This window comes from Nymphalis io, chromosome 6 (assembly GCF_905147045.1).
Source record: "Nymphalis io chromosome 6, ilAglIoxx1.1, whole genome shotgun sequence".
In the NCBI taxonomy this organism is placed as follows: Eukaryota; Metazoa; Arthropoda; class Insecta; order Lepidoptera; family Nymphalidae; genus Nymphalis; species Nymphalis io.
This window is the reverse complement of record NC_065893.1, coordinates 5,223,397-5,236,231: the sequence shown is the minus strand read 5'-3', so window position 1 is coordinate 5,236,231 and position 12,835 is coordinate 5,223,397. Positions and strand designations below refer to the sequence as shown.

Below are 12,835 nucleotides of genomic sequence, written 5' to 3'. Positions count from 1 at the left end.
AAATATCAATTTAATTAAATTTTCGCAAACAAGTGTTTGTGTTAAATTATGCTTCTATTTTAAAATAATCTTATAAAGTTATATATAAATAGTTTTATTGAAATGACTAGTATTTTCCAATTAAATAAAATTAATACTTAGTATTCAACTGCAACCCTTAACTAATGATAATTACATAATTTAAACATTTTTAAAAACATTAATTTCCATTTTCGTTCACACTATTATCTTTATTTTAAAAAATTTTAACATGTTCATCATCACTTGAACACATAGAAATACGAAATCATTTTTGCGTATTTTATTTTGTTATCTTTTATACTTGCTTAATTTTAAAAATGTCGGCACGGTTGTCATTATTTTGTCGGAAACGTAAGTAAGTGGTATTAAAGGGCTATCCGGTTCATATTAAGACTCGACATGTTTCCCTTTTCCGTATGCGGTAATTAACTAAATACAAAAGCAGTTTGCTTGAAAAAATATAATTTTAGCTTTTTTAAAAAACTCATCCATTCGATATAAATTATAAATACACGTGGAATTTTAATATACCTTTTGAATGTTTTAAATGCGACTGCGTATTTAAAGAGCAAGTTACATATAAGCAACATACGTATGTGTGTATGCGTAAAATTCAAAAAGATTATACACATCATAATTCATCTCATGTTCTATAGCAGAAAATAATAGGAATGGCAACTTTATGTATTTGTTAGAAACTATTAAATATAGCAATCATTAAATATTATTTATTACCAGGTTAAATAAATTTGTAAAAAATAACTAAAGACTCTTTGTAGTAAGTATATGACCAATTGCATTTTGTATGTAATACCTAACCACATATCTCAGAATACAAGTTTTATAGATAAAGTAGAAATTTTTCAAATAAATTTACCAATGATCTTGAAGCAACGTCAAGATGACGAATTTTCAGACGAGCATCGTTTTTTGGAATTCTCTTAAATTTCATAAGAGCGTTTAAAAAAAACCGTTTTAAAAAAATTTCAATATATCCAAACTAACTAAAAAAATGTTTATTTGATTATTATTAATAAACATCATGACCTACGATAAAACTGCTAGTAATTATAAACTAATACCAATCAAATAAACTATTTAAAATATCATGTCATCGATACAAAGATGACACGTTTTGTTATTAAAAAATGTTACATGGCGGCCTTTTTTAAATTGTTATATACATGTGAGAAACACTAAACTTGTAGGGCTATATTATACTATGTGTAACATTTAGTACTTGAAGAGGCAATTTAAAGTTCTCTGTAATAATCTTATACGTAATCATTTTATTCAATAACATAATGAGTAGTGTTTAGATGGAACTTAGTCACAATAAAAACGTAACAAAAAAATATTCAATTTATTTGAAAATATCGAACACATTCTGTATGTTTCTGGAATGCAATCACACATGCTTCTTTGTTTTATGCAAATCACAACATATCTGTTTAACAATTAAAAATGCTCATCATTAATGCAAAGGGTTAATCTCTAGTCACTATATGCTGTACAAAAACACAGAGTTTACAAAAAAAATTCCAAGAGTATTTCCAATTAATACTTACGTTAAAATAATAGTTAGTTACGAGTTTATTTTCATCATTTTCTAAAATTTACTCCTAATTAAGTTAATAAAAAGAAATGTATTATATTGCGTTACTATTAATAAAGGTTCATTGTAACGTTAACAAATTATTGTTTACAATTATGTCATTCGATACTTTAAGGCGGTGTACAAAAAACGATAGAAAAAGTCATTAGTATTCGAAGTTGAGTAATGATATTGTAATGCATTATGTCGTGATTTAAATTTTAAAATATAAATTTAGATCGGTGGTAAAGTGTGAGGAAATTGCATTTTATATAACATATACTCAATACATAACATCTACGGTTTTTAAGACATCTTAATGTATCAAGCGTACTTTTTCTCTGGTTATAATCTAAAGTAGATTAGTAACTGATAAGCAAATAATGAATATAAATAGTTTGTTACACTTTTGTTGGACACAATGTGGTCCTTAGTTTACAATTATTAAAACACCTCGACAAAAATATAAAGTGACACATACAGCGATGTGTAAGATAGGTCAAAGAACAACATACCTATGCAATTTAAATGATTAACGTTTTCATGTTAAGAAAGTTATAATAACATTATGTCCAGACATTTAATTGACTCATAAGACTATTAAGTATGAATTAATTCCGATTAGTTAAATGTAAATAAGTTATAATTTAACGTGCTGTTTAATAAATAAATAATATTAGCGAAAAAATCAGTCAGGCTTACTTTTATATTGAACTTTACTAATATAACGACGGCATATTTTTATTTTCAGTTTCTCACAGCTCTCACGAATATTGGCCGACAGCTTGCCACCGTGGCTGACAAAGAACGACGGAACGGTCGTCTTCGAGCTGAACTAGCCACTTTGGACCTCAATCTGCCAGCACGAGTCTGGCTACCTCTACATCAGAAATCTCACTACGTCTTGAGAATACCGTCTCACGCCGCTGCTGTTCTCAACAGCAAAGATAAGGTATACACTTTATTTTGATGTCTTTAAGAATATAGTGAAATAAGAAAAAGTAATATACAGATAACGAATTATAATAATAAATTATAATTTTATGCAACTATAAGACATTCACTTTCTTTTAACGAAAATACCTTACTTAATTATTTTTACAACTATTCGAAATCAGTAATAAATAGAAAGAAAAAAAGGTATATATATTTAATATTGTCCTCGATTATTTTTTGTATAATGTTTATGAAGTTAACAGTAATTTTGCTCTTCAAAGATTTTGGTAATTTAAGCAAAACTTTTTTATTAAAAATTATCAAATATTAATAGTAGTACATACACATGCCTATCAACGTTTCCTTTATGTTTTTCGTATCCTTGTGAAATAATTAATGTGATTTATAGTATTTTTTATAGAAAATTTTAATTTACGTAATCCTTATGTGAATATGCTGCATTTAAATTTGCAAATTGAATATCGCAATTATGTATTGATGTCACGAGCAGCTGTCGTTATTAAACAAATAATTTGTTCACTACATGAACATTAGTTTCTAAAATATTTTTTTCTAATATGGTGCCGTTGTATTTTCATTTGAGTGTAAAGACATACCAGACATTTATACGTCAAGGATATACCTCTGCGAAATTTCACTTTTATAATAAGTGGGTGAAAATCTAAATGTAAGATTAGTTTGCACTATTGCGATATGATAAAAGACAAAGTGACACAATTGTGTTAGAAAACGAACATCTCGTTTAAATATTTACATAAGAAATTATAAATTTGTTCAATAGATAAACAACCATGTCACCTGACGGTGGAATAGAGTCAGCCATCTAAACCTATAAATATCTTAAGAAGAGACTAAAGGAATTTTTGTTTCGCTTCCATCAATTCCACACATATTTGAGCGCTAAAACCACCAACCAATCAGGATAAAGGTTAGCGTCGGCGTATAGTTTACACATGCCCCGACCGATAAGTGCAGTAAACGTTGAATTAGCCTTCGATACAAAAAAGTTTCTACAAGTTCATTAAAAAAGAAACGTTTCATGAATACTCATTTCACAGGCTCCGTACATAATGTACGTCGAAGTGCTGGAGACAGAAGGGCACGAGCCTCTCCCGCCCCGCCTGTTGCCACCTGCTCCTCCTGCGCCTCACTCGCCGCCGATCAGACACACGAAGAGCGAAGAGAATCTCGTGCCGGAATGGCCGGCGCTCTCGCTCTACTCGGCGCTCGATGACGCCGACGCGGGCGATTGTTGGAGCCACGACGACGAGGACCTCAGCACGCAGTACGCCGCTAAACCGCCGGCGCCCGACTGCTTATCGCAAGTATGTCTCACACAGTAGCTAATGAGTATAAAAAAAGCTTTGTTATAAATACTTTATGATCATATAAAAAATACAAAATGTGTACGCATACAAAAACAAAACATGTAATTACATTAAAACGTGAGTGATACACGGTTTATATTTTATAACAAAATATTTCAACGATTTATCATTCTTAGCAGATAACAACACCGCGGAATTAGTAAATAAATAATGTTTCATCAAGTTATAACATAAAACAGATTGATTAAACCGTAGAATTGAAACGTATTCGTTTGCGCAATTCAGTTGCAGCATAGCTCAGAACAACGAGTCGATATAATCGTTAAGACTTAGTAAATATTGTCACAGGTGTCGGCGCTGTCGGCGCTATCGGTGACGTCGGCGCAGTCGACGTCGTCGTGCGGCTCGCGCGAGTCGCTGGCGGTGGGCGCGGGCGAGGTGCGGCGCCGGCTGGCCGACGCGACCGCCGCGCCGCCGCCCAACGCCTTCCGCCACGACCCCGCCGACCCCTCCGCGCTCGCGCTCAAGGTGTGACTCGTTGATAGTGTTTGTATGTATGCGCGATTTCTTCAGAAACTGCATGACCTGTTTTTAGGAATCTTTCACGTGGTTAAGCTGTGTTAAGTATATAATAAAATAAAACGCCATTAACATGTAAACAAAATAAAATGTATGAATTGTGTTTAATACACACATAAACAACTTGCACTTTAAATAGATTATAATGTCAGTTCAATATTTGCAAGTTTTCTACATAATATCCTTCTACTCTGACCGTGAAAGCAAAGAAAAACTAGTAGCACTTCTTATATACGTGTTAATCCTTCGAACTACTATATACCGGTGTGTCCTGCTGATCGAAGCACGAGTTTCTCTCGTGATCCGAAATTATAGATTAATAACATAAATAATAATAGAATTGTATACGTAAGAAAATACGTGTATTATTTAAACTTACCGAATAAATTATCTTTAATTTATTTTTAACATCTTATGATAACGTCATTATTCACTTCCACACACATGCGCGCGTACGCACATACAACACATTAATACATACATACAATATGAATTAAATAATACTAAAACGAGAAATGAAGCAACAAATTATTTTTATTACAAATATTTTCTCACATATTTTTAAACTAAAATGCTATTGATAGTTACCAACAAGGCCAAAACTAACTACCGAAAATTAAGTGCCTATTGAGTTAAACAAGCGTCGTCACTCGCTTTAGGATAAGGCGCCGCCGGATACTTTACGCTTCGCATATACAGAATAAATAATAATATGATGCTCATAAACAACACTAACAGATTTTGTATTAACTGTATTACTGTCCTTTTTACATTGTAAATTAATTCTACTGATAAATTTTCCGTTTATTATAACTATATATGTACTCCTTTTTTATGAAATCGGAGAGGCAAACGGGCATCTGATGATTAGCGACCACCGCCGCTAAATATAATGGCTGTGCAAGAAATATTAACCATTTCTTAGGTCTTCGATGCGCCACCAACTTTGGAAACTTAGATATTATTCCCACACTGGCTCACTCACTGCTGTTTGCGTGGTAGAATAAATAGCAGATATTTTTATCAGTCAAACTTTAACTTTAAAAATACATCCTAAATAAAACTTGTAGAAAGTAATTTTAACAAAATTCGTCACTCTTCGAAGTTCACTGCTTAATTATATGGTAGATATCGATATTTGTAAAACGGGGAAACCACAATCGGGCTGTCGGGTATTAGTCATGACTCACGAATCAATCCCATAGGGAGGGTGAGGTTGCACGCGATGCGACTGTTATTTGTAATACATTAACATTGAAGAATATTAATGATTGCTTAATAAAAAGCTATTAAATATTGTATAATTATACAATTAAATCTGCTGTAATCATTTTTAATGATTGAATTTGCATTATTAGCATAACTGTTAAAAATTATTAACAAGGCATTATTTTTTGAAAATCGTTTTATTCACAAACGTTACATTATTATGTCTGTATTTTAAGAAAAAAATAACTCAGAAAAGATGAGTAGTTTCTACGAATTGTCATTATTATATTAAGGTAATTTCTAATTCCGGCTAAAATTACAAAGTAAAGTAAGAACTTGTAAATACTGGACTAAGACCTTTTTTGAGGAGAAGGTCGACATTAAAAATAAAATAGAAGACGCTATAGAAGAAAAATAACATATTCCCATTGATAATGTAAATTATAATAGTTTATATTTCCTGTACATTGTTTATATGTCTTTTTTTAAGGATTACTATGTCAACGTAATCGAAAATATAAGTTATATAATAAAATAATAATAAATATCATCGTTCGGAACAGGAATCGTGGGAGAGCAAGCTGGCTCGCATGCGTTCGATCTCGCCGTACGGCTCGCTGGGCGGCTGGCGGCTGCTGGGCTGCATCGTGAAGGTGGGCGACGACCTGCGCCAGGAGATGTTGGCGGCGCAGCTGCTGCGGCGCCTGCAGGCCGTGTGGGAGCTGGAGCGCGTGCCGCTGCGTCTGCGCCCCTACGAGATCCTGTGCCTGGACCGCGAGTGCGGCCTCATACAGCCGGTACCACATCTCTGTCTTACTTGTTTTATACTGACCTACTGTGTCAAAACATTTTTTATTATTTAACAGTATTTTTTTATGTACTTATGGGTTAAAATGTGTAACGACGTTCAAAACTTTGTTTTTGAACATTGAATATCGTCTATAACGGAACTAGTTGTTCACGCGATACTGTAAATTGACTAATTTAATTTTTCCCAATTTACATGACCTATATTTATGACTAACCAATAAGATTTCGGCCTCGGTGACCAATCTCATGAGAGATTAGCCAACCGCGCTGGACATATAATAGTGCAAAAGTGTGTGCAGAAACACAGGTGTACTCTATTCCCTCACTCTCATAAACTGATATAACGGCAATTCGAAACGAGCTAAAAAGTTCAAGCGCAGGACCAACGGCCTTACGTGCTTTCCGAGGCACGGGAGTGAACACATTTCCAACCTCCAAATTGCGGGCTGCTACTGAAAATTTTCGACAGAAAAACCCAATATCTTCTTATTAGACCGACCTGGGATTTGAACTCAGGACCTCCGGGTGTTACTTATGCTTGGTCATAAAATGAGATGGAGATTAGATTAATTTAAATCTAACACGTCACCGTCCTCGGATATTGCTCAGTATGAGTTTAGTTTAATTTGCTTATAGGTATTACGTTAATAATTCATTGAACTCTGAAACTATTCTACTGCCTCGTTGGTATAGTGGCTAGATATAAGGCCGCAGATCCCGAGGTCCTGGATTCAAACCCCAGGTTGGGCCACTAAATACCCAATAACTTTTTTGCTTTTTCTGTTGTATGTTATGAGAAGTCTGGAAGTTTGAAGCGAGTACATTCCCGTGCCTCGAAAAGCACGTAAAGCTGTTTGTCCTGCACCTAAACTTTTTCCGGTTGGATTTCATCGGATTATCAAACTGAGGGAATAGGAATACATCTGTGTCTGCGCACAAACGTGTTCACTATAATATATTTATGCAGTACGCTAATCTCTCTTGAAATCGTTCAGGAGGACATCATCATCATCTTCATGAATACGATGATACGCGGATAAAGTTACACTTCATATAATACCGTTAAGATGTATTCTTGTAGAGGATACTCTGTATATAATGTTACCCTACACAGATACACATACTTAACAACAACCACATCTGTACTATTTGATAGTTATTTATCTGTAGAAACTGATATAGCGTGTAAGCATTTGTTATATTATAATTGTCATAATTCCAATCAAACATACGTACTTTATGTATCATAAAATAAAAATATCAAACAGAAGCATTAAAACATATCAACAAATTATTAAGGATGTGCTTAAAATAATTATATGAATCAGCAATAATCAATTTCCCTTAATTTGTTATTCCACTAGTTTAACCAAAATAAAAATGAAATTGATAAAAACTTATAATATAATTTCAGATATAACGTACATAATATGTCGATATTATGTATGTTTAATTCGTTTAATAAAGCTATTCATATTAACCAAACCACATTTAAAATTAACATAAATGCCTATACCACTCTTATCCTCCAATATAATAGACTAAATTTCAGTATAACTAAAGTGAGTCCTATGATCATTTGTCATGCAATCTATCTCTAGTACGCTGAGGACTTACCCTTGTGTCGGTTGATCTGTTATTAATTTGATAACATGTGTAGGTGCTGAACTCTGTGTCCTTACATCAAATCAAAAAGCAATCGGGGAAGTCACTGCGTGCGTGGTTGGAACTCGAGCATGGGCCGCCTAACAGCGAGGGCTTCATGCGAGCACAAAAGAACTTCGTCCAATCTGCTGCCGCATATGCACTTACTAGCTATCTATTACAACTGAAAGACAGGTAAGCGATGATCACATTTTCTTTTCGTTTTCGTTCTTTGCTAAAAAAATATCAAAATAACAAATTTTCATTCTGTATAATTTCATGAGTGTCGATAATATTAATATTACATGAAGAATGTCCAGCAATTCTATATAAATAGTGTAAGCGAAATCCAAACATTTAATAATAATACAAAATCTATAAAACTATTTTTTAGGAACACCGCTTTCTCCCAAGAGTTGGCATTATAAAGACCTTATTTAAAGTTTTTATAATATAAAAAGATTCATTAGATAACATAATGAATAAAAAGTATTGTTTCATTGTCTATATAAATAATACTCAGACATATTTTAAATTATTTTACAGGCACAATGGGAACATTTTATTGGACAGTGCAGGGCACATCATTCACATAGACTTTGGATTTATTTTCTCCATATCACCGAAGAACTTAGGTTTTGAAAGTTCTCCATTTAAGGTAAATTATATAAACTACGAAAATAATATATTTAAAAAACGTTTGTTTGTAAACTGTTATAATTGTATGTTTTATTATTATAGCTGACGAGTGAGTTTGTAGAGGTGATGGACGGTGAGAGCTCGGACATGTTTGCGTACTTTAAGATTCTCATCCTGCGCGGTCTCATCGCGGCACGCAAGCACTGCGACCAGATCATACACCTTGTCGACGTCATGCGGATGGGTGCGTTGATATTTGTTTTTTTTTTTGTTAGATCAATACTTATAAAAATAAAATATATTGTAATAAAACATATGGTCGTTGCATATAAAGCACTTTGTCACACTTACGGGCCTTATGTCAAAGCCACGCGGATGATCTTTATACCAAATTATTCAACTTTAAATTAAATTTAACTAACGATTGTTAGCTACGGCAGACCGCACGCGCACAACCTCAGGGAAGGAACGTTTTATTACCATGCGGGGAAAAAGCTTACACTTAAGAAATAAGCAAAAAAATACCTAAACAATTTCTTTTGTATATATAAAAGAATATATTTTTTTACCTATTTGTTTCAATAAAATTGTTAATCCAACGATTGTCATAGGTGGTCAGCTGGCGTGCTTGCGCAGCAGCAGCGCCGTGTCTGCATTCCGCGCACGTTTCCACCTCGGGCGCACGGAGCCGCAGTTGCGAGCGCTCGTGGACCGCCTCGTACGCGACGCGCTGCACTCACTCAGCACGCGCCTCTACGACAACTACCAGTACTACACCAACGGGATCCTATAACCCGTCCTGACGACCACCGCACATCGGACTACACTATGACTCACGCATATATATATTTTATTTATTTTTTTGTGCACTTCTTGCTATATTATACCATCGCAGTCTGACCGACTTGCAACTGAGTCACTTCACGCAAAACCGGTATATAAACTCAATTAAATAATTACTTTTCTTCCTTCACATGCGACCAACTCTGTAACAGGATATCTGAATTACAGACATAACTTCTCATCACTTCGTAAATTTTCTTTGAATGATTATAATTACAGTAAAATAAATATTCGAAGAAATATTAACTTACATTTATATATTATTCACTTTCTAGGATGAACAGAAAAACTCCATCAAAAATCATCCCTATAAAGTGATTTACTAAGTCGCTTTACTATTAAATTTGAAGTATATGTTATTGAGAAAAACTTTGAACAATTGAAAATTTAATAATCATTTTATCAGTGGCTGCACTGAAAATGTTATTAAACAAATGATCACCGATTCGGAATGAACTATTATAATAAAAATAATGTCATGTAATGAGTGTGGTTTAAAAAAGTAATGTACGGTTTTTAAAGGATAATATGATATAAATTATTGAATTTATAATAAGATTCTAATATTTGCGCTGTCGGTTATACTTTAAATAGATTTGTGTTATGTTTTTATACAAAAGTCTTTAAATTAGTCTTTAATTTTTAATATTTTATCATGTAAAGAATTATTTTTATGGGACGAGAATTATCGTTATATTTATTTACTTTTGCGTCTAAATGACGTTACAGATTTTTTAATTTTAGTGCCATACCCTCCTGAGACCGAACAATCAGAATGGTATGCGAAGACTCATCAGATATAACTTATCACGAAAGACATCACACTGATACTTATATATAATGTACATTTGTAGCAAAAACTTTCATAAAAAATATTTATATTTTGCAAAATATTCTTCAAGCAAATATTGTTTGTAATTCTGATATTTTCAAAAAGATATTGTTTTAGTTTATATTTTATTTTGAACAAGTAGGCTAACATAACATTTTTCGCTCAATGTGAAATAAATGGAAACACACTTTGTCCCGTCCATTATTAACTAGTAACTAGAATTTCACTTAGCACTTTAATAAATTTCTTGAAAACTAAGATGAGCATGAACAAGGCGATATTAAAAGAACCCAAAATTTTCAAGGAATTATACGAAAATATTTACTGGCTAGTTTTCTCGGTCTGTGTCCACTATATTGCATATAAATTGCAACTTTTGAAAATGTAAATATTAAGAGATTGATAATTTTTGCAATGAGAAGACTGATTGTTTCACGGATGAAAAGAGGTTAGAATTAGGTTCTATAATTAAATAAATTTAAGTTTTAACATGTACATATAAAATTGTTTTTGAATAAAAATTTGAATGTGATTTCAAAAGTTGTTCGCAGACAATCGCCAAAATGTCGATAAGAGGAAGCATGATCTAGTTAGTAAACTATTATTATTAATAATAATAAATGAATTTATTGTTGATTAGATAGGTATGCTAAAACACCAAACTGTGTACTAATACCATTGTATTTTGACTGGAAAATGTAAAAAAGGGTTTGTTTTTCCTGTCGTGCTAGAGTTTATTAGCAAATTGAATACCCAAATATGTACATCAAGGCAATCGATAATTTTAAATTATCAGAAGTGTGGAGTTTTAAAATATATATTACAATGATATTTTTCAATTCTATCAAATTTCTAAAACCATTGGTAATTTAAAAACACTCGCAATCACAACGTTTCCGATTACTTCCGTACTTTCCGTAATGACTTCATACCAAATTCGAGTATTTGCATGAATATAACTGCTGTTTGAAATATACTAATATGTTCAGCAAAATTGCTTATATAAAGTTATGCTTCCGTTGTATAATATAAATTACAATGAATAGATTGAAAAATGTAATGTTTGCTTTGAAAAATGGATGTAAAAGCTTGTTGCTTTATGTTATGTTTGTATTGTAATATAAAAGCTTATCCGGATATATTGATTTTAAAAATATACAATGACACCATTAATATGTCATAGTTTTGTACTCTAACGAACTAATTAAATATACTTTCGTTAACAATGATAAAAAAAAATATAAATGATCACAAATTTATTTTTTTCAGTGTAAACAATTTCTTAAGTTTTATCCATTTCTTTTCATTTTTAATATCTCATTACAGCTATTCAAAGTAGCTCATTATACTTTGAAAATTTTACTTAGAATATTTAGACTGTAAATATATTTGTTTCATACAATGATAATGTTTCTCCTCAAAATTAATTATTCATGTTATTTATCCAATGTGTACAGATAAATATAAATAAATTACATTTATGATTGATTACCTTAATTTTTTTAAATATTATACATATATCAAAAATTTTAATTGCCTTTCATTAATAGCACCTATACTATATACTAATATCGTAGACAGAGAAACAAACAGACCAAGGGGGCGTGAAACCGCGATTGAGACAGAGATAGTTTGTCAATTTGTGCGTGCGTATAATGCTGCCATAGTATAACTGATTCCCTTATATAGCTTATTAAATTTTACATTTTAATATTTTTTTTTTTTTTTTTAATTAAAATCTTTTTTGTTATCCAACTACATCCAAAAGCCGTTGCATTGTTCGTTTTTGTTTCCTTTATCAATAGTACTTCAGCATCTTTATATGGCTACTTGAGTAGCGAAACAAACACCAAAACTGGTTACGCGATAAGGGACAAAAGATTTGATAATTCTGTCTCTGTCTAAGCCATTTGTAACGTAATTTTCGTTCACTTTCTTGAGTAAGTGAGAAGGAAATCATCAATGCGTCTAATTATTTCTCTGTCTACGGGTGGATGTCAGAACTGTGTGGTCATGCTCTGCTGTTATTTTGCCCATATTTTTTTTAACTATTTACTAAATCACACCCCAACACAAATTCATTGCATTTCAACCAACCGCCAACAAAAGAAAGTTTTTTGTTATTAAACAGAAAAATCAATACACAATATTAAGGTGTCAGTAATCGAATCGATTATGAAAATGTTACGTTTGCTGACTCATTATTATATCCACTCCTATATAAAATTCAAAATGAAGAAATCAAACGAAACTATCGCCATCTATTATCCGTGGATAAACAAAAAAATTGTTGATTGTTCATAGATGTGACTAGATGGCTCTTCTATCGCTTCATATACAATAAAAATGCAACGGTTTTTGGGTGTAGTTGGAAAACAA

General features: G+C 32.2%; 1 protein-coding gene across 2 annotated transcripts in view; it reads left to right on the top strand.

Moving 5' to 3' along the window:
• LOC126768893 (phosphatidylinositol 4-kinase beta) overlaps positions 1–11,921 on the top strand; it is a 28,633-nt gene extending 16,712 nt beyond the window's left edge. Inside the window, exons 3-10 of one of the 2 annotated variants that reach the window (XM_050487299.1) lie at positions 2,367–2,567; positions 3,631–3,897; positions 4,249–4,428; positions 6,252–6,485; positions 8,159–8,337; positions 8,689–8,800; positions 8,884–9,025; positions 9,393–11,921. In XM_050487299.1, the coding sequence (XP_050343256.1) occupies positions 2,367–2,567; positions 3,631–3,897; positions 4,249–4,428; positions 6,252–6,485; positions 8,159–8,337; positions 8,689–8,800; positions 8,884–9,025; positions 9,393–9,574 (1,497 nt within the window). In that variant the 3' untranslated portion in view covers positions 9,575–11,921. The remainder of the gene's footprint in view (positions 1–2,366; positions 2,568–3,630; positions 3,898–4,248; positions 4,429–6,251; positions 6,486–8,158; positions 8,338–8,688; positions 8,801–8,883; positions 9,026–9,392) is intronic. The other variant, XM_050487298.1, reaches the window with a different exon arrangement.
• The last annotated feature ends 914 nt before the right edge of the window (positions 11,922–12,835 follow it).